The sequence below is a fragment of the Scardinius erythrophthalmus genome, assembly GCF_964197995.2.
Source record: "Scardinius erythrophthalmus genome assembly, chromosome: 12".
Taxonomy (NCBI): Eukaryota; Metazoa; Chordata; class Actinopteri; order Cypriniformes; family Leuciscidae; genus Scardinius; species Scardinius erythrophthalmus.
Genome location: NC_138232.1, coordinates 37,973,244 through 38,001,231, shown reverse-complemented (window position 1 = coordinate 38,001,231; position 27,988 = coordinate 37,973,244). Strand labels below are relative to the sequence as shown.

Genomic DNA, 27,988 nt, shown 5'->3' with positions numbered 1-27,988 from the left:
AAAACGTTCTTAGACCATATTTTTGTTAGCTGGGCTGGTACTTGACTCACTGAAAATTGTGTTTGTAAAGACTGAATCTATGGTGAATTCTGAATCAAAAAAGTGCTCCGGTTTTAGGTCTTCCTCTTCCAAGACGAGGCTTCCTTTTAAAACCTCGTCACTGTGGTCAGGTTGAATCATATGAGGATCAGCAGCGTTCTTACTTGACACCGATCCCACTGACACTGTGCTAAGGACACTGGCACGGCGACTGTTGCCCTCTGATGTGGAGATGACACAGCTAGCGCGGGGTAAAGTGGACAGAGCCTGGCCTGATTTGGGGCTTCGCATTGGAGTGGCAAAGCAGTTCAAACACCCAGATACAGAGGAGGACTTTCCTTGCGTCTCGAGAGCAGTTTTAGGATCAGACTCTGTACTTTGCACGCTCTGAGTTTTATACAGTCCAATGTTTGCTTTGTCCAGCTTTTGTGCTGAACGATCCCCAGTGGATCTCCCACTGCTGGACCTCCGTACCGCACTCCCAGAGGAGCAGTAACCCTGCCTGAGCACCTCGTGGTTGGGCCGGGCTGGTGAAGGCGAGTCACTGAACCGTTGCCGGTTGGACGGGAATGGATCTGGAAGGGTGCTGCTATCACTGGACCAGGCCTCGTTCTCTAGGCTCACGCTAAACTCACCACTGCTCGCACTCGGGGCACGACTCGATTTGCCATTCAGGCCTGCTGAACATGCCAATTAGAGGAAGTTATAGCTCAACAGGATCATAAAACTCTCAGAAAGTTATTTTTGGTCTACCAATAAATTCTTACCATGATCTTGGCTTTCTGTGCCATTTGCAATACTTGGTGGAATTGTGTCTCCTTGGAAATCTTTACCTGAAGGGACAAATGTGTAAACACACAGTTAGGCCCTGTTTACACCGGGTATTAAGATGCGTTTTGGTCGATTGGATTACAAGTGGACGATACTAAATACAGGTGTAAACGAGGTCTAAAACGTTTTGAGCTAGTTCACTTTCGACCACTTCCAGAGGTAGTCAAAAACGCATTCGACCGGATTGCTTTAGTAGTGTAAACGCTCATGTGGATGAATGCGTTCGAACAGCCACAAAAGACCGTCTACTCTCCACCTACTGACCTAATGCGTAAACATTATGGGAAGAGCGATAGACAGACGGGATTTAAACTTTGGCTGGAGACCCAAGAGTGGTTTGAAGATGAAAAATATACAAAGCACAAAATTCATGATTTCTAACACGCAGAAACGAAAGCTGCTGCATTACGCATGTTTTTCTGTCGTCTCCTTTCGGTTCATATGTAAATTTCGCTAGCTTATTTCATCCATTAGATAAATAAAAAAAAACATACATTTACCTCCCATAGACCCTCCCCTCGAAGAAATCAGGACAAAAGTGGTTGAAAGTGGACAAAAGAGACGGATTAAAACACCAGGTGTAAACAGGAATGTCTCCCTCGTCTACTTGTGATCCGATTGACCAAAACGCATCTTAATACCAGGTGTAAACAGGGCCTCAGATACTCTAGAATCATGCACTGTATTCCAGTTACTCTAAAGACACACCTATCCAAAGAATAATGACTTGAGACTTTTATTTTGCAAAGCATTGAAGCACCAAAGCAGTGAAATGGTGCTAAGGTGTTATTGGTTAGAAAAATGTGGTGAGTGGTTTTTATAATGTTGCTTGGCTGTTTTGGTGATTGCCAGGGTATTGCTTTGCAGGGTGTTTTTAGCATGTTGCTAGGTGGTCTTATGTCTTATGATCTTTTTGTCCCTTGGCTCTCACATGCAAGTCTGATCACTTGTGGCAGTAGTTATGCACCAAAATACTTTTAGGGGTAGGGTTGAGTTTGTTTAGATCACTAATATAAGTATGAGCAATAGTAATAGTGAGGCTTGTCACAAACACCATTAATGCCGGATGAACTGCAAATATCAATGTGATATGTACTTTTGAATTACAACCTTGATTATGGATTGTTGTATGATTGTCTATGGAAGAGTAGGGTTGAAATGATGATGATGATGTGGAGTGTTTTTTTGAAATGGCAATGGTGTGCTGCATTATTTGCTCTTCTAGCTGATCTTCCTGCTGCCCGGAGTCCCCATCCGAACATCCCTCTGTTTGCAGCAGGTCATTCATTGCTGAGATGAAACATGAGAAGAGATGAAAATGAAGTTGGCATCATGAGATGACATTGAGGCAGCATTTGTCTTAAGGGAGCTAAACCATTTATCTTGCATTATACTTTTCTCTTTCCCTGAAGAATAAAAGGCTTTAATCATAGGTAAGATATTATGGCTGATGCAAAGATCATTAAAGCATCATGTGTAAAAATAAAAAGCAAAGACAGGGAAGGCACAGCCATTACAGGAAAGACAGGATGTGAGGTCTTACACAGAGCTCGGCGGAAGAGAGACTTGACTTTGTCTTTATCCTTTGGTTTGTTACGCTTAACATGAAACTTTTTCAGGGAGCAGACTTGGTCATCACAATGGAAAACATGAAGACAGAAAATGAGGGAGGAAAAACATGACAATACAAATGTTTGTGACTGTTTTCATAGGAAAGAAGGAAATTGTTGTATAAGAAAGAACATGAAAAATCACAAAACAACCAGTCACACATGTTTTTTACTACTTACTTGGAATGTTAAAACATTTTGTCATGATCTGATATATATAAATCTGATATATATATATATATGTGTGTGTGTGTGTGTGTGTGTGTGTGTGTGTGTGTGTGTGTGTGTGTGTGTGTGTATATATATTAGGGGTGTAACAATACCCTCATGTCATGATTCGATACATATCACGATACTGAACTTTTTTGAGATACTCCAAGTCATATGATAAAAGGTTAACAAAAAACATACTGTTGATTAAAATGGTAAATTTGATGTTACATTGTGGGTGTAAAAAAATAGGCTTGGATGTGGTGCTGGTAACCCAATGCACAGGACAACGGTGACACCAGAATTAAAATATTGATGATTCTGAAGCTGACAATACAGAATTATTTCAGACGAATATGTTTGCACTCTGTCACTGACTAGATATATTTAAAATAATATAGGCCACTTTTTACTGGTAACATCAGACATTTAGCATTATCAGGACCCACAAATATTCCCCCATTGCATTATTATACATTATATTCAACATTACATATAGTAGTTTAATGTAGTACTGACACTAAAACTCTGTAAACTTGAATTTCTTTCACATTTTCATTTTGGGTGAAATTGTCACTATCCACGATACTTTTGTATATATTGTGACACGATATATTGTTACGACCCCATATACTATATACAGTGCATGCAGAATTATTAGGCACGTTGATTTTCTGATCATATTTTATTCCCAGGAACATTTTGCCAATTCCAAACCATATTAATCTTAACTACTATTAATTTTGTATTTAATCATTCATAAGTTTTTTATTCAAATAAGTTTTGGGAGTTTATTTTTAGTCCATGTCCTACCCTGAAGTCCGTTTTGCAGAGATGGACTAAAAATAAACTCCCAAAACTTATTAAAACGTATTCTAGAAGATGAATTCTTCAAATAGTGGTAGAAGAGGATGTGGTGCTGGTCCTTCAAGAGACACTCCCTGTCTGTCTATCTATAAAGCCTATTAAAAAATCAATCTTCATGTATTTCACAACACTTCAGCTTGTGATTCTTATTAAGAGGTCATTTTTTAGGATTCTTTACCTAACCTAAGTCTCTGAGACCCTGACACCTTGCACTTCTGGAGACTCCAGGTAGGTTGCAGTTCTGGAAAATGGTGGCGCTGGAGACTTAAGGGTTCCTGATGGTTTCACACTTAATTCTTCACCATAATTCCTCATTCTTTTGCAGTTAACATGTGTCTTTTCTTCTCCACCTGTTTTTGTCTGACCCTGCTGACCCAATGAGCATTTCACTGTCCAATGGTCATGCCTTAACTGCAATCTCTAGTATTGCATTAGTATTGCATTCTTCTCATGGGGATTTAATAATGTTTGACTTTTCAGTCTTTGTTAAATATCTTTTTTGGCTTATTTTATCTGTATTAGAAAACTTGCCTAATAATTCTGCACACCTGAAAATAAGGCATTTTTCATTTCCAGCCTTCATTAACAATTATATATCACTTATAAATGATTAAATACAAAATTAATAGAAGTTATTAAGATTAATATGGTTTGGAATTGGCAAAATGTTCCTGGGAATAAAATATGATCAGAAAATCAACATGCCTAATAATTCTGCACGCCCTGTATATATATATATATATATATATATATATATATATATATATATATATATATATATATATATATATATATATATATATATATATACAGTGCTATGCATAAGTTTAGACACCCATGCTAAAGTTGACTAAAAAGAGGAATAAAAAATCATCTTTTGGAAATTGAACTTAATGCCTTAATTTAAAAAATGAGGAAAAATCCAATCTTTAAGGACACCAATTTTCTTTGTGAATGAATAATGTATCGTAAATAAATAAATGTTCTTCCTTAAAATACAGGGTGCATAAGTTTGGACACCCCTATGTTAAATTCCCATAGAGGCAGGCAGATTTATATTTTTAATGGCCAGTTACTTCATGGATCCAGGATACTATGCATCCTGATAAAGTTCCCTTGGCCTTTGGAATTAAAATAGCCCCACATCATCACATAGCCTTCACCATACCTAGAGATTGGCATGGGGTATTTCCATAAGATCATCTCTCAATGGAAATCAAACCAGCTATTAGGCTAACTGAAATAAAACCATGCCAATCTCTAGGTATGGTGAAGGCTATGTGATGATGTCCAAAAGATGATTTTTTATTCCTCTTTTTAGTCAACTTTAGCATGGGTGTCTAAACTTATGCATAGCACTGTATATATATATATATATATATATATATATATATATATATATATATATATATATATATATATATATATATATATACAGTATATATATATATAAAAGATCACTGTTAGTTTATATTAGCTTATGCATTAGCTAATGTTAATAAATTAGACCTTATTGTAAAGTGTTACCGACATATTTGTGTTGAACAGTGTGGAAAAAGAATGGAGGACCAAAGACGTGAAATGAATCAGGAACCATTCATCAAATAACTGCATAAATGTTTAATTAGAGTTAGTTTAATTAGTTTAAACTCCTCTCGAAGTGTTCTGTGGCGCCAAGGGTTTTGGGTTTAGAAGTTGAGGAGTTTTCTAAACAGCAGAAGTGATTTGTGGGGTGAGTTACTACCCTTTGCTTGGCTGCTCCATGCTACCCTGTTCTCACTCTCCTGACCTTGGGATGTTGGGACGAAGGGTTTGCGGTTGATTAAATGGCTTGTTTCTGGATGTTCCTGGCTGGAATGATTGGATTCTGACAGTTTCGTGTAACTGAGGTGATACTCACTGCTGCTCCTCTTGGGGGACAGGGTGTCACCATTAAGGGAGTTGGGAGCGGATTCCTCCGAGCCCTGGGAACCCACGAAGGAGCCGTTGTCATGGCAGCGCAGGTCATCCAGACCCTCGCATGACTCGGAGCGGAGCCGGGGAGTTGGAGAACAAACGTGCTCCTGATCACGAGCCCTCGTCTTCATCAACTTCCTCATCTTCACCGTTATCCAGTTGCCCCGTCTTTATTGGGTAACCGTTTGAGGAAAGACAGAAAACATGATGAAATAAAAACATAATCTTGATATTTTTATATATACACACACACACACACACACACACAAAAAAAGCCTCTCTTAACATCAAAATAATGAGACGGTACCTGCGAGGAGGAGATGGGTCGTAGAACTTGTACTGATCCATGATTTTCTCCTCCAGCTTTTCCTTCTGCCTTCTGAGTTCATTCAGTTTGTCTCTGTCAAAACAGTGCAGTTATTATAGCGTTTACATGCCATAAACATCTGTACAGTGCTCTAATGTTCTTTTTCACCTTTGACACCCAATTGTACACATTCACAACAATATTCAATGGCCCTGTAAATTTTTAAGTTGTTTGTGATTTACTGGATAAGGATTTCTACAAATACTTATTCTACATAATAAAATCTAACATTATTTTATTCTACCCAATAAAATGTTTCAGAGCTTGACATAACTAGAAATAAATGCACAAGGTGTTTTAAGATTTGTATTAATCTGCATGACTATCCAAGGTCTGGAAATCACACTTTTAAAATTAGACTTCCTCATATATCCACGTTTTCCAAGAATGTGTGAATATGTGTTATTTTAGAATTACTATTATAGTTTTATAGATGCTATTATTGTTTTTCCTTCATAATTTGTATTAGTTTTAATATTAGTATTTTAATATTTAGTATTAGTTTTTTGTCATTTTTATTAGTTTTTTTATAAAGAATATGTAGAATTTCCATTCATTTTTTATTTCAGTTTTAGTCATTTTAGTACATCAACTAAATTAACTGTATATTCTGGCAATAGTTTTATTTCAGTTAAATTTAAGTTTATTTTAAGAAATGAACGTTATTTTTACAGTTTTAGTTTTGTTAACTATGATAACCCTGGTGGGAATCCTCCTTCTGTAAATATAAAAAAACAGCTGTTGAGGGATAAATTAAAATAAGAAACATCTTGAATGTTAGTTGTTTTAGCTTATTTTAATGCTTGTTTTGTCTTATTTTAAGTCATATTGTCCCCTGGTTGAGAATCACTGCTCTAAAGTGAGGGTTGGGTTGTTCTTAAATTCTCATATTTTACATTTAATGATGTTGTTTATTGTAGAAGAAGAATAAAAAATGTCTCTTGAATTTCGATGGGTTCATGCTCTTGTTAATTCACTACAAAAATCATATAGTGGTCAGCACAAACCATGTTTATCTGCAAGTCAACCCATATTTATTGTCGTCTGGGTTGTATTTTTTGACCTTGCATAGTTTTGTTTATGGTTTTCCAGGATGAGGGAATGGCGAACAACCTCCCCATATTGGCATCTGTGTAATTTGATTGGCTTCAACCAAGCGAATCAACATGAATGCCACAGACCTTACGCACAGACTTTAATGTCAACAACAAAAGATATGGGAATTATTTTGTCTTCCCATTAAAACGTTTTTTTTTATTGGGTTATCCTAAGCATAAATAACCTTGATCATTTGATAATCACTGCTTTGCAGATTTGCCATAATATTAACAAACTGCCTTTAACTGATTTCTACGCTGCATTCATGAACACTTCTACCAAATAAATGTTTTCTCACATATATTGTCTCTGTTCCACATGGAACAGGTCCTTGTTCTCCATAGTCTGATCTAGCAGGGTCCGGTTCTGCAGCATCAGGCTCTGGATCTGGTCCAGCAAGTGGCGGTTCTCTTCCTCCAAGTTCCCCTTCAGTTGGGTCAGCAACTGAACAGATGCGCAAAAGGAGGTGATTCATCAAGGACTTCAATTATTTAATCAGTAGCTTTGTTTAAGAAGCAACAAAGTTAGGATGATGGCATGCCTTTGTCTAGTTGCTACCAGCACTAACCAGCATAAACCAGCCTGGACAATAATGTTCTGCAGGAAGTAAAATGCTCTGTTTGAATGGCGATGCCTAATGCTGATATATACCTCACACTGGTTGGTCAGTTTTATAGTGGCGATCTCCAGCTGCTGGTTCTGCTCTTTGAGTTTGGACAGCTCTGACTCCAGCTGTGTCTGCTCCAGTTTGCTGGAGTTCAACTGGCTCTTCATGCTCTTGTGCTCGACCTGAAGTCCCTCATTCTCTGCCAACAGCTTCTGGTAGGTCTGATTCATCCTGGGCAGAGGGCAAAGCATAATGTTTGGTGCAAAGAATAAAATAAGACATCTTTATTTATCTCTACACGACCAGGACTGGAGGAGTTTTCCAAAACTTTCAAGCCATGTCACCATTGTTTTCACCATGTTTTCATATGCTTTCTGTTCTTAGGATGTTTAGTTTGTATGTTCTTGTTTCCTGTGTTTAGCTCCTGTTTCTTTTGTTACCTTGGGTGCATCTCAATCGGCTCCCTAGCTACCTATGCATACATGAATTTGGGCACTGGTAATGACCCTGTCTCCCTAAACATTGGGGGAAATAATGGTTCAGGAACTTGGTGTACGCCAAGGAAACAAACACACATCACTAACCAGTCTTTCTCGTCTCTGAGTCTTTGGCACTCTGCTGTTGTGTTCCTGTTCGTGGATATTTCATTCTGCATCTTCTGCTGTTCTTCTCTGAGAGCTCTCTCCAACCCCTCCAGCTGAGCGCGCTGTTGAAGTAGCGTGTTATACCTGTAGATGTAAACGTGTCATAGACTGGCACTTGCTCATCTAAAGCAGCATTTAAACATCCACATACATAGATACATACACATATATAAAAAACAAAAAGTGCAAAAAAGTTGAATGCGTCACAGAGGCAATAATAAATGTAGTTAATGCTTTTGTGTGTCATTATCCACCTTATTTTGCAACACAGAAGTAGGAGAGACTTCCGATTCATTAGCAGCTATACGTACCCAGTTAACAAAAATGTTCATAGACCGTTTTGATAAAGTTCCCATTAAGTTATGGAAAAGTAATTCCTGAATCTTCTTTGAACATTCAAAATGTCAGGTTTTAAATTACATTTTTCTTTGTTATTGCAAACGTTAAGGGAACATTTCATTTCATTATTTTACTAACGTTATGGGAACGTTACTTTTAAATGTTCTCTAAACATTCTTAAACAAATAGTGTCATTTAAAAAAGTGACGAAAGTCCATCCTAAATGTTTCAGAAAAGAAAAAAACATTCTATGACCGATGTATAAATAATATTTTTGTGCTAACTTTTTGAGAATGTTATTAAAGACCAGATAGCTTTAAATTAACATTCTATTAGCGTTACTGAAATAATGTTTGTTCTTAACTTTGAGAGAATCTTGCCAGAACATTAGCCAAAGTTCTGAGAACGTTTCCTAGTAAATAACTAGAAGAAGAATAACAAAGTGCAGTAAACAGTAAAACCATTGCTTCAGTGGGCAACCAGTCTTGGGCTACAGGGTGACATGGTTGCGATAATATCAAGCAGAATAATGGACTGTTTTTGTATGTCTAAAGTACCTGGAAGCAGTTCACACTAGAAGCCTTGCACACTCAAGTTATCGTTATACAGAACTTCGAATGAGTATCATAACCTGGGACTAGACATCTTATGGTATGTGTACTAACCTGTCCTCCAGTGATCTGTGCTCTATCTCCAGGGTTCGGTGACTGTTCTCCATTGTTGAGTACCTGTGGGACAGCACCTCCAACTCTGCTGCCTGTCTCTCGTGCAGGACGCTCAATCTCTCATGGTCTCGGAGAAGTAGTTCATTAACAGTGCGCAGATCTTCTCTCTCTCGTATCGCACCTTCCCTCTCAGCCTCAGAACTCTGCCGTTCCCGCTGAAGCCGTTCATTATGAGCCATCAGAGAGGAATTCTGGGAACATGAAGTTGACTTCTCTACCTAGGAGGACAAAGATAGGTCAATGACTGATTAGATCTAAAATGGTCTCCACTTAAACCTTTAATATTTTATTATAGCATTCTGGGGTTGGGGTTGGTAAGATTTTTAAATGTTTTTGAAAGAAGTCTCTTCTGCTCACTAAGGCTGCATTTATTTGATCAAAAATACAATAAAAACAGTAATACTTTGAAATATTTTTACAATTTAAAATAACTGTTTTCTATTTTATTATATTTCATAATGTAATTTATTCCTGTGATGCAAAGCTGTATTTTCAGCATTATTACTCTAGTCTTCAGTCTCACATGATCCTTTAGAAATCATTCTGATATGCTGATTTGGTGCTTAAGAAACATTTCTTATCATTATTCTTATTACATTTCTTATTTATGCTGAAAACAATTGTGCTGCTTAATATTTTTGTGGAAACAGTGATCCATTTTTTCAGCACTGATGAATAGAAAGCTGTATAATACCTAGATTGCATGTAAGGCAGCATTACTGTGACTTACCTGCAGCTGTGCATTGTGTGTCTGCAGTGCTGTGTTGTTCTCCTGCAAGGAAGCCGTCTGCTGTTGCAATGCAATTATTTGTGCCTGCAACCCATCTGACTGCGCCTGCAAGGTCTGCAGTTGTGTTTGCAATGCCTGTTTCTCAGCCTGTAATGTTGCATTCTGTACAAGACAAACCAAGGGAAGATATGTCAAGTTCCTGTAGCTCACCCAGTATAGATTGATGCTTGTTTGATTCAAAAAGAACACATGTACTGGCAAAAAAAGTGCATATCTTGAATGCTTAGCAGACATTAAACATAATTTCATGACAAAATCCCTGTTGACTGTGGGTCTGGACACTGCCTCCATCATGAGACTCACATTTCTCTCCACCTCAATGAGTCGATCTTTGACCTTGAGCAATGCCCACGTGGCCTCCTGACTCTCTCTGTGCCATGGCCTCTCTGGTGGAGAGCATTGTCCTGCCTTTTCCTCTTCCTCCCTCTGAAGCAATGCCTCATAGTTCTGTTTGACCTGCAACAGTTCATCAATCACAAACCACACTGTTCTTATTCTAAGTCTTGTTAAAGTGCGGTCACATTAGCGAAATTGGCAAAATTTTGCAGTTAGCGATCATGCTCTGGCATGCTGCAATGCTAATATAATGTTTTGTATTAATATGAATGACCATATTGGCGCAAACATGTCCTAGTCTTTTTTATTATGCACATGTCCTAGTCATGTACATTATCTGGACCAAAAAATACAGTTTTTAGCCTGATTTGAGATACAGTTTCGGTCAAATTCTAACTGGTTTTAAAATATGTCTTTTTATTGGTTTTAAAATAAGTGAAACATAAGTTTGGTAAACGGTTTTGGACTTTCCCAGTTAACAAATGAACAAATATGTTCAAAGGACACTTTGCTAATGTTCCCATTAAGTTATGAAAACATTATTTCGGAATGTTCTCTAAACATTCTCTAAAATGTAAAAAAAAATAAAAAATCTTGGTTTCGAACAATAAGGGAACATTCCATTTTGCAAACATTATGGGGATGTTACTGTCGAATATAATATAATTTTTGTGACCATTATTAAAGACCAGAAAACATTGTTAACAAATAACAAATGTTTTATTAAGATTACTGAAAGAACGTTTGCTCATAACTTTGAAAGAACCTTGCCAGAACGTTGCCTATTAGCTGGGTTCCCCATTCAAGCATGTTAGCAAAATGGCTAGCAGGTAAACTTTGGACCTGGCATTGACTCACAGTTTTGAGATCCCGTCGTAGTTGCTGGTTTATCTTGGCCGATTCCTGCAGACGGGCCTCCAGGGCAGCCATTCTCTCTTTTTTAATCTTCAGGGATTTCATTAGAGAAGACTCCAGCTCTGACTCCAACTGCTTACACTGACTGAGCGTGGAAGAGAGAGTGAGGGAGAAAAAGACAGAGTTGGCCATTAGACATGTCTAAAAAGGAATCTGACATTTAAAAGTATTACCTTGGGCTTGATTGAATATATAAGCGAATGTCTGGATACCCCTGGTCTACAGCCTTGTGATCTCCCATTCGTGTCTCCTGGTTTAACTTTATCCTCTCCAGCTCATAAGTCAATTTCTCAAGATCAGATTCTTTCTGTTGCAATTTCAGCCTCTGGTCCAGCAGCTCCTTTAGAGCAGAAAATAGTCAAATTAAGAAAAATAAGAAAACATTGAGAAAGCATAATAATCTACAAAGCATTCATTGCAGTGGTAACCTCTCTTAATGTCACCAGCATCCTCTTGTCCACTCCAGCCTGCTGAATCAGCTCCTGGTTTTCCATCTCTAGTTCTTTGTTCTTGACACAGGCCTCATTGAGACAGGTAGTCTTTTTAATCAGGGTACGGTTCTCCTTCTCTAGAACCGCCAACTTCAAACTGCTACTATCCAACGAGGCCTCCTGGATCTTCACTTGCTGCAGCAATCTCCGATTCTCCTTCTCCAGACAACTCCTGTCTTGCTCCAAATGTCCATTCTCATGCACTAGTCCTTTGTTTTCTATATCTACTTGACCTTGGTTTTGATTTACATTGACTTGAAGACTCTGGTTCTTCATCTCCAATTCATGGATCTCTACTTCAAGACAATGTAGATTGCTGTTATTATTTTCCATGGATGCATGCAGATTTTCTGTGTCGAGGGACTGATTGCTGATCCTCCAATGTTCCTCAATATGTTTAGATTTAGAAATAAACTCATTCAATGGGTGACTGGTACCTTGAAGTTCTTCCAGGGACTTCAACAACCTCTGGTTCTCTTTCTCCAGTTTCAGCAATCTGCTACGTGTATTTTCAGTTACCTCCTGGCCCAAAGACTTCAGCTCTAAAATCATAAACACATTTTAGGTTTATTCAAGTTTAAGTTCATTTATTACCTGTCAAATGATCAATGAGATGGTAGTGGAATACATTTTTTGCAATCTACCTTCTATGTTTCTATCAAGATGTTCATTTCAAAGCAAAGTTTTGAGTAACTTATGGTGACTTATTCAATGGCACAATGGTCGACGAGCATTTTTAATATGCCTCATGTTAAATTGCAGTGCTTATAATATACATATACCTGTTCCTGAATTCTGTTGAGGATCCTTGGCAAGTTCTAGCTCCCAGCCCAAGCGTTGTGATTCCTCCATACTTCTTTTCTGAGAGAGCTCCAATATGATGTTCCTTTCCAGCAGCTCGTCTATTCGTCTCCTGTCCACAGTTCTTTCCTAAAACAGATAAGACAGCCAAGTCAAGCAGAATAAGAAAACAACTTGGAGTGGCAAAGGGTACATAGTAATATTGCAGCAGATCCTTTTAATGGGTATCCCTTTCCTCACCTCTTCAATGTCATGAAGTTTTGCCTCTAGTAGGAGGTTGTGTTTCTCCAGATGGTGCAGTTTGTCAGATCGTGCTTTGATGCTCTGTAGCTGTTCCTCCAGCATGGCCTTACTTTCCATCAACACCTGATTATCCTCCTTAAGCTCCTGTAAATGCCAAAAAGAAAGTTAAGGTGAGATTTCTCATGCATATAACACTACTGTTCAAAAATCTGAAGTCAGATTTTTTTCAGTAAGATTTTAAACAAATGCTGTTCTTTTAAACTTAACATTCAACAAAGAATCCTGGAAATCCATTCAATGTATGTGTTTAGAACACCAAATCAGCATGTTATTATGATTTCTGAATCAATGACACTGAAGACCGGAGCAATGGCTGCTGAAAATTCAGCTTTGCCAGGAATAAATGACATTAAAAAATGTTTTAAATTATTTTAAATTGTAATAATATTGCACAATATTAAGGTTTTCACTGTATTTTTGATCAAATAAATGCAGCCTTGGTGAGCACAAGAGCCTTCTTTCAAAAACACACACATAAACATTCTTCTATACACACCTCCAGTTTGGTTTTGTAAAAGTTCATGTTGTGAAGTTTCTCTCTGTAGCGAGCCACTTCACTCTCCAGTTTGTCTGCTCTGATGGCTCTCTCTTTCATTGCATCCAGCTCGTCACGGTACATCCTTGCTGCTCGTGCATCTGTTAACAGCTGCATGTTCTGCCACGGGCCGACAAAAGTAGACAGGATACAGGCAGCAAGGAAGAAAAAATTACATTAAAATAAAGACGTAGCAATATTTAAACAAGTATAGCACAACTAAATTGGACAAAAGTTTGGTGTACTAGAGCGGGTAGTTAAGTCTGCCCAGAGAATTATCAATTACAGTTTGCCAACTGTAAGTGACATTTACATCACCAGATGCAGAAGGAGGGCAACTTGCATTATGGGACCTTTCCCACCCAAGAGAATGGTCTGTTTGCCACTCTCCCTTCAGGAAGGAGGTTGCGCGGCAGCATTAGGACCAGAACCACCAGGCTAAGAAATAGCTTCTTTCCAGAAGTGGCAAGACTGATGAACTACATCATAGTGTTGCATTTAAAATATGTGTACTCCATTGTGTGATAACGGTATTAATGATAAATGTTATTTGGACACTCTTAAAGTGATGAATTGATTTTAGTCTTAATTTTTAGGCGTATTTTAATATATGGTGTATAAGTGTGGAGGTTATTATTTATTTATTCTACTACTTGTGTGTCTGATGGATTAGTAGTGCTATTTATGTTTTATATAGCTGATAACATATTATTATTATCATTTATTATTAATGCTGTTATTTATTGCTATGTTGCGTTTTTGCTGGGACCTGAGTACGTAATTTCATTCCTTTCATGTACCATGTGTTGGAATGACAAATACTACTACTATTACTTCTATCTACTACTAGGAAGAGATGGTGTTATTCAGAAGTTGTCATGTCTATGACATAAAACAATGATCATATGTAATAAGGAATAAATAATAAATAAATAAATAAATATGTAGCAAAATAAAAATGGCTATGAAAGTTTAGTAACACTTTAGTATGGGGAACACATTCACAATTAATTATGACTTTTGCCTCAATAAACTCCTAATTTACTGCTTATTAATAGTAAGGTCGTCTTTAAGTTTAGGTCATGTGTAGGATTAAAAGATGTAGAATAAGGTCATGCAGAATAAGGCATTAATATGTGCTTTATAAGTACTAATAAACAGCCAATATCCTAGTAATATGCATGCTAATAAGCAACTAGTTAATAGCGAGAATTGAACCCTTAAAAAAGGTGTCAGGGAAAGTTCTTAATAGGAGTCTGAGATCATTTTATTTTCAGAACCTCTTGCTGGAGTCTTTTAATCTCCGCCTCCACACTGTCCAGGTCCTGTCTGGAGTCTAAGAGCTGTTCACTTTTCTCCTCTCTGTTTGGACACAGGAAACAGATGTTTGAGAGATTTAAAGATTCAACACTCGTACAGGTTAAGAAGAGTGATTAACATGCAACTACTTAATCAGAGAAGAACAAGGATGCCCACAACCACACACCCAAATATGTGTGCACATAAGCATAAGTACTCATGCAAATATAACCACATGCAAGTGTGTACACAAATGCACATCTACTACAAGTACACACCAGCCAACAAAGAGGCAACAAACCTGCTACTTTAAGAAATCCAATAACAGAAACTGACATGAAAAACAGCACAATGTGATATTGAAAATAAATGCATTTTCCCAATAAAATATAGCCCTTGTGAAAACTGGTTCATTAATAAATAGCATTTCTCACTCTCTCGTGTATTTTTCCGCACCTTTCATTTTACAGACAGTGAGAGAAAACTTACATCTCACTTTTTTGGTTTGATGTGCTTTTATTAGCCAACAAAAATCAGTTGGCCTATTTTAACATCATTGCGCTCCGTTTTTAGCATAGTGTGTCAAAATTGTATCAGAAGTCAATACTGCAGTCCATTCCCTGCTGGGATACGAATAGTTGAGTTGAATAGTGCTTATGGGTAGATTATCTGAACATATTCCACCCGAACTTTGTAAAATAAACATCATATAATATTTGTAATGTCACACAAAAAAAATTTGTATAATCACCTAAAAATGATTACATAATTAAAACAGTCGATCATTATTCCATAACCCAGTCTGTCCAAAATTTTCATTTCAGTGCATCACTATAAAATATGTTGCATCAACACATGAAATTGACCATTTTTGCTAAAATGAAGTTCATTTCCTTTATATGGTGAATGAAACCAATCACATATTCACTTTAAAACTCTGAGAAAGCTGTGCTGTACATTAACACTCAAGTGCTGCTCCGGGATATACTCCAAAATAGAAGCTTAAGAATGCAGCAGTATGAGCAGTATTGTACAGTGAGTTTGTGGATGGATGGCAAAAATTGATGGATAGAAGGACGGATGGGCGGAAATGAGGGGGGTAGACTGTCTGTAGCATTACACTAAGAGGATAAAAGTGGGTCAGCAGAATAAGGACGGACCATGCACTGTGCCAGGGTATTTTTAATCTGAGGCAAGCTTCCTACAGACATCTTACCATAACCACAGAACCAGTTACTATAAATTAATTAGTGGACCTTTACTATCACATAAGTGAATCAATAAAAGATTACCTTATATTGGAACTTTGGGATGGGTGCAAATGATGCATAATTACATAAAAATATATTAATTATATAAATACAAGTAATATTATTGTAGACAGAGAAAACGAATATTATAAGCTTTCAATATTAATTGAAAATGTTAAAATATATTTAAAATAAAATAATAAAAAATGTTGATCAATGCAGATATGGCTGCCAATATATTGTCTATCACTAAGACCCAAGCTAATGACTTGACGTGTGCAGTTGTTCTTTTATGTGTTCAATTATTTCCCATTGAAACCGGAAGTCACAGCTATGAACCATGATCACACACCCCCATAAACATACAAGTTACTCTTGGTTTGTTTCACTCATCTCTCGGTCTCTGTGCATGTGTAGGTCAATTTTGTGTGTGTGTGCATATGCTCACAGCTCCTGTCTGAGGCGTTTGATCTTGGTTTTAGCGTCCGTCAGCTCTAGTGCCAGATGCTGCTGGGATAAAGGGAGCTGGCTGCTAGCGGACTCTGTGAGGGAGGAGTCATCACCAAACACTACAGACTTCATCGTCTCTTTCCCCTGCATCAGCTCCACGATGACCTACCAGCAGACACAGAAAAAATGAGAAGGGTTAGACGAGAGAATGAACTAGTTAACAAACTGAACTTCTCTGGCTTCACCCAACAGGCATTTAAAGTCACATGCATTGGCTGGTTATTGTTTTAAGCAACCGGCTACAAGTTATTTTCCTTCGTACTGCAGCCAAGCACAATAAACATCTTTAAATTGAATGATTATCTCCCAGAAAGGTGGGGAGGGAAATGAATTTGCTAATTTCTAAATGACTTTTGAAGATACCTCAAATTGCCGGTCTCGCTGGTCCACTAACATTTTGAGATTGATGTTCATGCTTCTGCAGAGATTTTCCCATTCCTCCGGACACACATCCTCCATCTCCAACCAATGCAGATCAAACACATTCTCCTGACAGTGAGTCACCTGGAGTGCAAAAAAAAAATGTAGAGCCTCATAACGTAGAGCTCTACATTTTGTAGAGCCTCATAACATTTTGTAGCATTTATCTACTGCTAAATTCAAAACACATCCTGGCAAGAAGGTGCATAATAGAAGTTGCATGTCATTCACAATATGAAAACAAAAGGTGTTCTGATGTATCATCTTGTTAAGATATTAAGACACACATTGTGCTTGTAGGTGGCTTCTTTCAAGCAGAGATTATTTAAATGAGTTATCCCTGAGAAGTCCAATCGAATATAATTACTACATGACTATAAAGATAATCATCCATATGTGCCATATTTGCCAAGCAATAGTGTGTCTTGTTGTATCTACCAGTACCTCTTGGATATGAGCTGCGATTGCTGCTTTTGTGTCAAAATCAAGGCATTGTATCTTCTCGATATACTCCTCTTTTCGTTCGCACTGCAAAACAGCAACAGACAGTTTTAGGTCTCCATCCTGCTTCACTAGTGCTTCATTTTGATTAAAATGACAAGTCTATTTGATAGCCAGTTTGTACAATGAAAGGTTAACTGAATAGGCAAGTGCTTGGTTTAATATAATCTAATAAGTGCACACAGTTACATATTACCTGCACAGCACAGCCAAGCAACAGCAACAGCAACTTCCTGATCTCTTCTAGACCTTCCTCTGGAAAAAAGGTTTCATTCAAAACAATTAAATGCTTTACAATGGAATGCAAATGAACACTACCATTCCAAATGTTTTTGAAAGAATTCTCTAAAATAGAACTCTTTAGTAGCATTATAAATGTTTTTACTTCCACTTTTGATCAGTCTAAGTACACTACAATTCAAAAGTCCAGTAAGAAATGTATAGTTTTTAGGACAAAACTATACATTTCTTACTGACCCCAAACTTTTGAATTGTAGTGTACTTAGATGAGGGAAATGCTATCAATCAAAACGAATGCCTCCCACTACTTTTATTCTGAACGAAGATATCATGGATCAAGGTGTTAACAACTTCTGAAACTAAGAGTGAACAGGAGGACATGAAGGCGGTGCTGAGAGGGGAAAGTAAAATTAAAATTACACATAGCTTTATGATTTCTGTAAGAGTTCCTGATGTGTTGTTTGTGTGTGCGTCATTAGATTCGAGCCTCTGGAACTATTCAGCACTTTCTCAGAATCTGTTGTTCAATAGCTGACGTACCACAGTGCGGATTCCTGCCCAGAAGCAGCACATTGGGAGGAGACATCATAATCAGCTGATGCAGGGTCTCCTACAGTAAATAGGATGCAAAATTAGAAACAGGAGATGGAAGAGGTGAGATACACAGAATCTTGTTCAAAAAGCAGCAGCTTTCAGTTTTATTAAAGAGCAAAAACAGACCCAGCTGCTATCAGTTTCATTGCATTCAACCGTTTTAAGCAGTAAATTACAGGCAGGACTGGGGACCGGAGTAATTGCTCAGAGACGTCTCAAAGAGTTCAGGAAACTTGTGTGCAGACCCATTGGGGATGGTTTAAATCAAGACAATTATTAAACTTTGATGTAGTGCTTCAGATGAACTTCAATGTTGTGGTCACCCTTCTCTGCAATGTTATTCATGTCTAAAAAAACACATTAAAGGACCAATGCAGAGAAAATTCAAGAAGTTAGATTACACAGTGCTCACTAAAAGACTTATTAGACCTTCTTAAAAAGCCACATAACCGGGGGGACCATTAATTACAGAGCACTTCAGCTTAAATCAGCATGACAATGTGTATTAATAGTTATTAAACACCTTTATTTAAAGGTATAGTTCAAGAAAAAATACAAATTATGTCATTAATTACCCTCATTTCGTTTAAAGTAAGACTTTTGTTCATCTTCAGAACACAAATGAAATGATGAAATCTGAGCGCTTCTCTCAGATCTTTACGAGAGATCGTAAAACTAATCCTTATGAATCGAGTGGTTTGGTTAAAAATTGTCTGAAGAGACACGATCACTTTATAGTGTAAACACATTGAATTTAGGCTTTTTATGTTAACATTCATCAACTCGCACTCAGTTGTGGTAAACGGAAGCTCAAGCATGTTTGCTTGACGTGCGAGAACCAATGAGGTTCATTCTCATGTTACGCAGCACGTTTGAGCTTCAGCGAGAACCAATGAGGTTTGTTTGCTTCTGTTTATATGTTTGATCAATATTTAAATGTGAATAAAAGCCTAAATTAAATCTAAGTCTGTATAAAATGATCAAGTCTCTTCAGAAAATTTGGAATAAACCGCTCAACTCACATGGATTAGTTTTACGATCTCTTTATGAACTTTTTGAAGCGTCAAAGTGGTAGTAGCTGTAGCTGTCAATAGAAGGACAGAAATCTCTCAGATTTCATCAAAAAGATGTTTATTTGTGTTCCGAAGATGAACAAAAGTCTTTCAGGCTTGGAACGATGTGAGGGTGAGTAATTAATGACAGAATTTTTGGGTGAACTATCCTTTAATAATGTCTCTTTGCAGTGGCGTCATGCCCATTCAAAGTGAGGGGGCACGTGCCATCTCAGATTTTTCCTCCCTGATAATTTTTTTGTCACAACTTTATTCCTATTATGCTCCATAATATACCAGAGCCTATAACGACTCAAATGTATTCTTCTGGATGTGTAATAAATCGGTCAGCATCAGCCCGCCCCTTTTTCCTAATATGGTGTCTGTGTATATCAAATCTATAACATACACAGCAGAAAGAACATACACAGCAGAATCTTTGCTGTGTATGTTCAAGCAACTCACTCGTCTCGCACGTTGAGCTGGCAATGTTTTACAGATGGTCTTGAAGTGGTAAGTGGGCAAAGCAACAAATCGGCATTGAATTAGTTATCGGATGATATTAAAAGGTAGTGGGATTATTTGTGGTTGACCTGGAAATTTTAACTTGATCAAAAAGTTATGGATTTGATATTAGCTGCGAATTCAGAGCATTAACTTAAGTTGTTCCAGTGTAACGTTATCGAAAGCTAGCCTAGTCTAACCGTAAACTAGTTGGCTAACGTTACTGCCATACAAAGCCATAGTAACGTTATCTGATCGGTTTTGAAACATCTGTTCTGTTTTGTCTTGTGTCAAAGTCTCCAGCTGGTTCAATTGTTTTCAGTTTCATAGAAATGAGGGTGTTAAATTTGTTGTAGGCTAACTGCAAAATCCAACCTGACGTTATCAAGGCATCGACTTGATGTTTCTCCCATAGACTGTTATTCACGGTTCTTCACGGATCAGGCAGCTAATTCAAATGCAGTGAAAAAAGATAGGCTACCCGTTCGAAAGCTACAGCATAGTTGTTATACAGATCGCTATGACCGTGATGTAGGCTTAGAGTGCACGAAAGTGTAGCAGTCAGCCTCTCTCTCATGTGCTCATAACTTCCGTTATTATTATCAGGTCACTTTACTTGCTCATGATTAGCAAGTAGCAACTTACAAATGAGGTACTACTTGCCATAATACAACAGTATTGCCATAATACAACAAAATATATTATTATCATTAGTAAAAGAGTATGGCAGTAAGATGATAGATTCAATGCCTCAATATTATTCAAATATTATGCCAGTAATATATATATATATATATATATATATATATATATATATATATATATATATATATATATATATATATATATATATATATATATATATAGCCTATTCTGTCCCTCCCAAACTGCATTGAAATGGTATTTTTAGCCCATTTAGGGAGAAACCCCCTGACCCCTCCTAACATGATCCATATCACCCGTCAGAAAACAATGGCAACGTCTCAGATTGTGCCCCCCCAGAATTTTGGCTTGCATGACGCCCCTGTCTCTTTGTGGCCAGCAGATGCCCCAGAGCGTCCAGGGCTTTTCAATGTGCAAGTTAAATCGACAACACAAATCAACAAAGGTATGGGTGGGCTTATTTTGCTGGTCCCTTTTCCATTTGGGAATTCGTTAATGCAGATTCTTCTAAGGCAAGATCGGTTTAAGTTTTGCTGAATAAGCGAGATCAATAATTAAACGCTTTGAATTTCCTCAGGTTAACAAAACTCAAGGGAAGTCAATGAATTCAATCCCAACGATTCCAGAGTGCTTTTTATGAATGCTGCTGAGTATGAACAGCTCTGCTATGTCACACTATTTTAAATGCACTATGCGCATTTATATAGATTAGATTTGCATTTCTTGAGCACTGACCTTGTGTCAACTTAAGACTATGGTTTTGCAAAACCTTAATTTCACTGACTAATTGAAAACCAGTGATAATTAAGCAACAGGAAATAATTCAGTTATTTGCCTTGTCTGCATTCAAGGTCATTTTCATTACTTTGACCGCTTTAGCCGGCACCATGAGAGAAAGGTCTCATGGGATGTAAAATGGGTCATTTTCCAGCTTTGCTCCAGGCCATTGCTGTTTCCTAGCTACTGATTACACAGATGTTGGCTTGGTATGCTGATATCTAGGCCAGTCTATTTGAGAGGAGCTTGTAGGTTTGGTGGCGAGACTATTTCCACACGGACAGATGTGCAGGATTCAGGGTGGGCTCTCTGTGATCGGAAGGGGGTAGCAGAAAATTTAGGGTATGATTTTAATTCCTGCCCTTCCACCCAATGGGCCTCCATTTGGAATAAGCAGAATCCGGTATAATAGAGAGGAACTTCACAATGAACTTATGCATGCAGGAAAAACATATGTGAAATAATAACTCAGGTTATATATTAACCTTTTTCTCTGCTTTACAGAAGACAAGGCAGAAATTGGGCATAGGCCCTGTTTACACCTGGTATTAAGGTGCGTTTTGGTGGATCAGATCACAAGTGGACGAAGTTAAATACAGGTGTAAATGGGGTCTAAAATGTTTTGAGCTTGTCCACTTTCGACTACTTCCAGAGGTAGTCAAAAACACATTCGACCGGATTGCTTTCGTAGTGTAGACGCTCATGTGGTCGAATGTGTTCAAACAGCCACAAAAGACAGTCTTCTCTCCATCTACTGATCTAATGCGTAAACATTATGGGAAGCGCTCTAGACAGACGGGATTTAAACTTTGTCAGCTGAAGACCCAAGTTTGGTCTGAAGAAGAAAAACGTACCAAACACAATGTTCTCTTGACATTCCTGATATCTAACAGACATTCACAGCATTCGGCTGGTCTTGCGGCTGTCAGAGCAGAAACTAAAGCTGCTGCTTTACGTATGTTTTTTTCTGTTGTCTCCTTTCGCGTTCATATGTAAATTGCATGAAAAGCCCATCGATTTATCTGACCATAGACCCTCCCCTCAAAGAAATCAGGACAGAAGTGGTTGGAAAGTGGACAAAAGAGATGAATTAAAACACCAGGTGTAAACAGGAATGTGTCTCCCTCGTCTACTTGTGATCCGGTCAACCACAACACATCTTAATACCAGGTGTAAACAGAGCCATAGAGAGCAACTGCACCAAGGAATCCAATAATTCAATATAGCCTTGAACCAATCAAACCAGCTCAGAAATGAATCACAACATTACAACATTTGATATCAAAGCAAAACAAGTACCTTAAAATCCAGGGGAAAAGGTACACAACTGTGTACTATATAACTGTGCATTTATCACTTTTATTGGCTGTAAGTCATTGATTCTAAGTATAATTGTACGATGTTTGTTGTTTATTGCAAAATATTCAAACAGATACAAACATTACCTCTTTTTTCATTATAATGGCAACTTACCTGATTTCTGTTCAGGGATTAAAGGAACACGCCGACTTTTGAGGACTTTAGCTTATTCACCGTATCCCCCAGAGTTAGATAAGTCCATACAAACCCTTTTCATCTCCATGCATATCTCTGTCTGACGCACCCACCGCTAGCCAAGCTTAGCACAAAGACTGGAGGTAAACGGCTCCAGCTAGCATACTGCTCCCGATAAGTGACAAAATAACAATGCTGTGATTTGTATAGTCACAACGTGTACAAATAACAAGGTCACATGAGAAACAGCCATCATCTAACCATATAAATACTGGGAACTATATTCTCAGAAGGCGAAGCACTGCTACTTCTGCGGAGAGATTTACTCCATCTCTGAGCGAACTCTCTGCTCCTCACCACGGGGCTTTTTAGGTGCTGCGAGCAAATCACTCCGCCCAAGTAGCAGTGCTTCGCCTTCTGAGAATATAGTTCCCAGTATATATACGATTAGAAGATAGCTGTGTCTCATGTGACCTTGTTATTTGTAAACGCTGTGACTATACAAATCACAATATGTAAATTGGAAAATGTTGGCGTTATTTTGTCACTTATTGGGAGCAGTATGCTAGCTGGAGCCGTTTACCTCCAGTCTTTGTGCTAAGCTAGGCTAGCGGTGGGTGCGTCAGACAAAGTTATGGCACGCACAGAGATTATGGTATGTATGTACAAGGGTATGTATGGTCTTATCTAACTCTGGGGAATACGGTGAATAAGCTGAAGTCCCAAAAAGTCGGCGTGTTCCTTTAAGGGTAGTGTAGTTCTTCATTGGGAATTCAGCAAAAATATAGAGATATTTTCTTTTTTCATTTAATTTTTTTTTAAATAAACTTTATCATTTTTATTTTAAATTTTTTACATTTAATTTATCTGTTTTAAGAGGTTAATGCAATATCAGTACAATTTAATTTGTCCATAGAGAAAATGAATGTGATTTTTACTTTTGAAAACACACTCTGTTTCTGAAAACACACTCTGTCACTCTGAAAGGTACCTGCATTTCTCTCTGTGACTTACCTGGTAGTATGATTTGATGTGGTAAATGAGGACAGACAAGTTTTGAGCTCTCTGGCCGACATCATTGTACACTTTGTTTAAAACTTGAACAGTCCCTTTGGGATTTCTGCAACAACAACAAAAGAAAAATGTATTCCTGTAACATAAAATCAACTCAAGCAAGAAGCATCCAAAACATCTTGTTTCTGAAGACCTGCTTAGTATATTAACCTGGACTAAGGGTAGGAGCAATAATAGCAACGACACACAATCTGTTCATTCATTCTGGGTTTTTTTTTCCACATGACTTCACTCATCAAGTAGCCAGCACTAAAGCAGACACAGACAGAGCCAAAGAGCAGCAGAATTCAGTTCAGGTCAAGTCTTGACTGAGACTTTAACTCTCTTAGTTCAGCAGCTCAAAGTTGGAGTACTGACATAGTGACCTGAAACACTGATGTCCCATGATGCACTTCTGTATGGGATGTGATCCGTGCCACCATAAAAAAAATAAAAAACGTCTAGTCAAGCTCTAATCCATCATCCTCCAATCCATCATCCTCCCTGAATCCGTGGGATTACAGTTTTCAGATTCATGCTGTACTGTTTACTCCCTCAGCATCATGAGAATACAAGATTTCAGCATTAACTATCCTTTAAATGGCAATTAAATATACACACATTACCCTGCAATGGCATGGATGTTTGCTATGGATTTTTGTCTCGGAGATGGAAATAGAATTTGGGGCAAAAACAACCCATATGAACCCATCCAAATTCTGTCCAGCTGAACAGTCTGAACGACTGACTACTGACTACAAAGTGTTCCTTCATTGCCATGACAAAGCATACAGTGTTTTAGGGCTCCTGCATGGAATGAGTCATTTAAAAGCTGAAACACATGCCGTCTGCAATAAATGCCCAATATTAGATGCAAACAACACCAAAGGGTGGTGGTAACTTCGCGTCTGGAATGGGAGCATGAATTTGCTCACATGTGCAACAACAACCTGTGAACTGAAAAGTCACTGAGAGAACCCTTTCAACAGTCTGCCCTTAAGCATAGCACTTAACTAAGTGTTTAATTGCTTTGGATGAATAAATTAGACTCAATAGCTAATTGAATGTGTGCCAAGTTTCCTTTGATGCACATACACGATCATTCGGTCAACAAGAATTGTTTTATGTTTCTGAAAGAAATCTCTAATGCTCACCAAGGCTGCATTTATTTGATCCCAAAAAAAAAAAAAAGAAAAAAAAAAAAAACAGTAGGGTAAAATGGGGCTAAATGCACACCGGGGTAAAAGGTGCATTTGACATTAATCTATTTTAAACCACAAGACGGCACAAAAATTCAGCTCAGCCCTTTTCATAACAACCGCTTTTAATGATGCACGTGGAAATTTGGCTGATCGTGGACAGCAAAACAAAGCTGATTCTGCGCTAATTTGATCTCATATTTAATGTTTTTAAAAATGTTGTAGATTTATGTAGCAAAGGAGAATCAATAAAATTATTGACTATATTTTGAAACAAAGGTCTTGTTAATGATTTTCAGTTTCGTTCAAGGTAATTGAAGCAATTTTTTTTAAATAATGGAAGACTATGTAAAAGTATGGAATTAAAAGTAAAAGGCACCATAATTAACATGATAATATACAGCTGACTGATTTCTCCATTTGTTGACATAACATGGTTATATTCAGATGGTAAATATCATATATCAAGTTGGGTGTCCACCTTAGAGATAATCACCAAATTTATAATGACACATCAAATGATAAAATGTCATATTTATTTGTTACTACTGTAAAACTATATTAATTTATTATGGGATTTCATTCAATGCTTTCAGAATCTTTACTTTTTTGATTCATTCTGTTTCTGTATTTTTAAAATGAACATATTAATGACAGTATATTTATTTAAAAATATATATATTATTTATCAAAACAAACCAAAAATAGTACAAACTTCGCTAAAATTGTTTTGAACAAATTTTAACTTAGACATTATTAAAAACACATTATTTTAGCTAAAGTATTTGTATAAATAATATGTGCCTTTTGCCCCAAGCTGGCGAGCCTTTTACCCAGTGTGTTTGGGTTGAAAGGCCCACCTTGCCACCTCATACATTTATAAGATTTTTAAAAAATTAACCACTTTTGTGATTTATTTTCACACAAAATCTGTTGCTCCATCAATGTTCAATAAAAACATATATAATATGTTATTATAGTATAGTGAAATAGTGAAAAGCACATTTCTTAAGGTGTGCCTTTAGTCCAGTTGTACCCTAATATTGTCATATATTATTAACATTTACAATATGTTTTCTATTTGATAAAAAATAAATGTTTTCTATTTAAATATTTTTATAATGTAGCCTAATTTATTTCTGTAATGGCAAAGCAGAATTTTCAGCATCATTACTCCAGTCTTTAGTGTCACATGATCCTCCAGATATCATTCTAATATACTGATTTGCTGCTCAAGAAATTTTTTTTTATTATTATTAACAATGTTGAAAACAGTTGAGCTGCCTCATATTTGTGTGGAAACTGCATTTGTTGAAAAACTAAATATTTGTGGAAACTGGAACCAGCATTTATTTGAAATAGAAATGTTTTGTAACAATAAAATATCACTTTAATGTCCCTTTTGAATTAAATTCATAAAAGTATGAAAGTATTCTTTCAAAACATAATTTAATGATCCCAACTTTTGAACGGCATGTCCTATTTCGTTTTTTACATAAGAAGTTGAGTTGAGTTGAAGTTGAATTAAGTGCTCTGATAATATATCTGTGTGCAGATTTATGACATACACATACTTACATTTGATTCATGATCTTGTTCAAGAATATTCCGTCCACTAATTCAGTGTATTCAGAGAGCAAGTTCCCCTCCTTGTCACCTAGTTGACCAAATGTCTTAACCTTTGAGACAGACATAAATGGGTAGTTAAAGTGACATGTCATGAAGTGACAGCAGTGTCCTGAAGAGGGACATTCTCTATAAATGACAATTATCTAATCATACATGCATATTTGTGGCATTTTGAGACCTCAAATTGAGGTATATTTACATGATATATTTGTACTCTTAAACACATTAGTCACACTGCAGGCCAGTTAAGCAAACTACAAAAATATAATAATCAGTGGAAAAAAACAGGGCTAGTTCATACACTTCACTCCAGTGAATATTTCTCAGAGCATGTTTATGATCTATAACGAAAAGTTCAGTGGAAGAGACACAAACCTAAAAGTCTGGGCTACATTAAAATGCCCACCATTAGTAGTCTATTAACTTTTTGTGACAACATGCCCCCATAGAGGAGGAAAATGTTACAGTAAGTTACATGAGGTAAGTTGTCACAATGGAACCTTCCATTGAATAGACTAGCCTACTATCGCCTTTTTAGATAGGCTACATTAAAAATGTGAGCAATTCACAAACGTTAAAACCACAAAAAGATAAACAAAGACCATATAGAAACATATACACCTATACAATTATAGAACAAAACAAATATAGCCTATAGAACAAAAAATAACAATACAGGTACACACACACATACATCTGCACGTAACAAACTGCAACTTACCCAAGTGACAAGAGAGCTGCTCATAAACTGCTCTAATATGTCTGGAATGTCACCCTCCATATTAATATTACACGATCAAAGAGATTTACAAGTCAAAAACACTTGGAAGAAACACAAAGCCACATAAATCCAGCACTGATGTTTAACCCTCTCCATAGGCAGCTGAGCGGAGGAAATGTCGCTGCATCATTGAACAAAATCTGCAATTCACACCGCTGCGACGCAAGACCTCATAGAATTCGTGTAGCTCATTCCTCGTCAACAAACTGGTTTCTGTTATTAGATTGAAAATAAACGCCGAATGTTGCCGTTTAAATATTCCATCAGGACTGCAGCATCTTCCGGAGTCACTCCGACACCACGCCGAAACTGCAGTGCGCGTGACTGCTGGAGGTCTAGCACTTACAGTGCATGTGAAGTTATAAAGTAAGGGCCACCAGCAATTAGAATCCAAAGAAATTTTAGTAAAAAAGTAAAAAAGATTTTAATAACTAAAATTAACTGTCATTCAATGCGATTTAATGATTCCTTCATCAAATGGGGGGAAGGTCTAAGTGTAAAAGTTTTACTGGGTGTTTATGTCATTTTCCGTCCCAGCAGCATCTGATCTGGACAGCA

General features: G+C 37.2%; 1 protein-coding gene across 1 annotated transcript; it reads right to left on the bottom strand.

The window, feature by feature from the left end:
• Positions 1-9: 9 nt before the first annotated feature.
• ccdc88aa (coiled-coil domain containing 88Aa) lies at positions 10-27,430 on the bottom strand (the record flags this gene model as incomplete). The annotated part of the gene is given in 28 exon segments (XM_081380533.1): positions 10-719; position 793; positions 796-855; positions 1,979-2,160; positions 2,414-2,497; positions 5,458-5,681; positions 5,821-5,913; positions 7,277-7,422; positions 7,630-7,816; positions 8,170-8,313; positions 9,234-9,511; positions 10,024-10,185; positions 10,387-10,539; positions 11,278-11,419; positions 11,547-11,674; positions 11,763-12,367; positions 12,608-12,755; positions 12,867-13,013; positions 13,426-13,584; positions 14,745-14,826; positions 16,462-16,628; positions 16,887-17,027; positions 17,388-17,471; positions 17,641-17,699; positions 18,225-18,294; positions 23,783-23,888; positions 26,599-26,699; positions 27,371-27,430. Coding segments are annotated over 28 exon segments (4,623 nt in total).
• Positions 27,431-27,988: the final 558 nt, after the last annotated feature.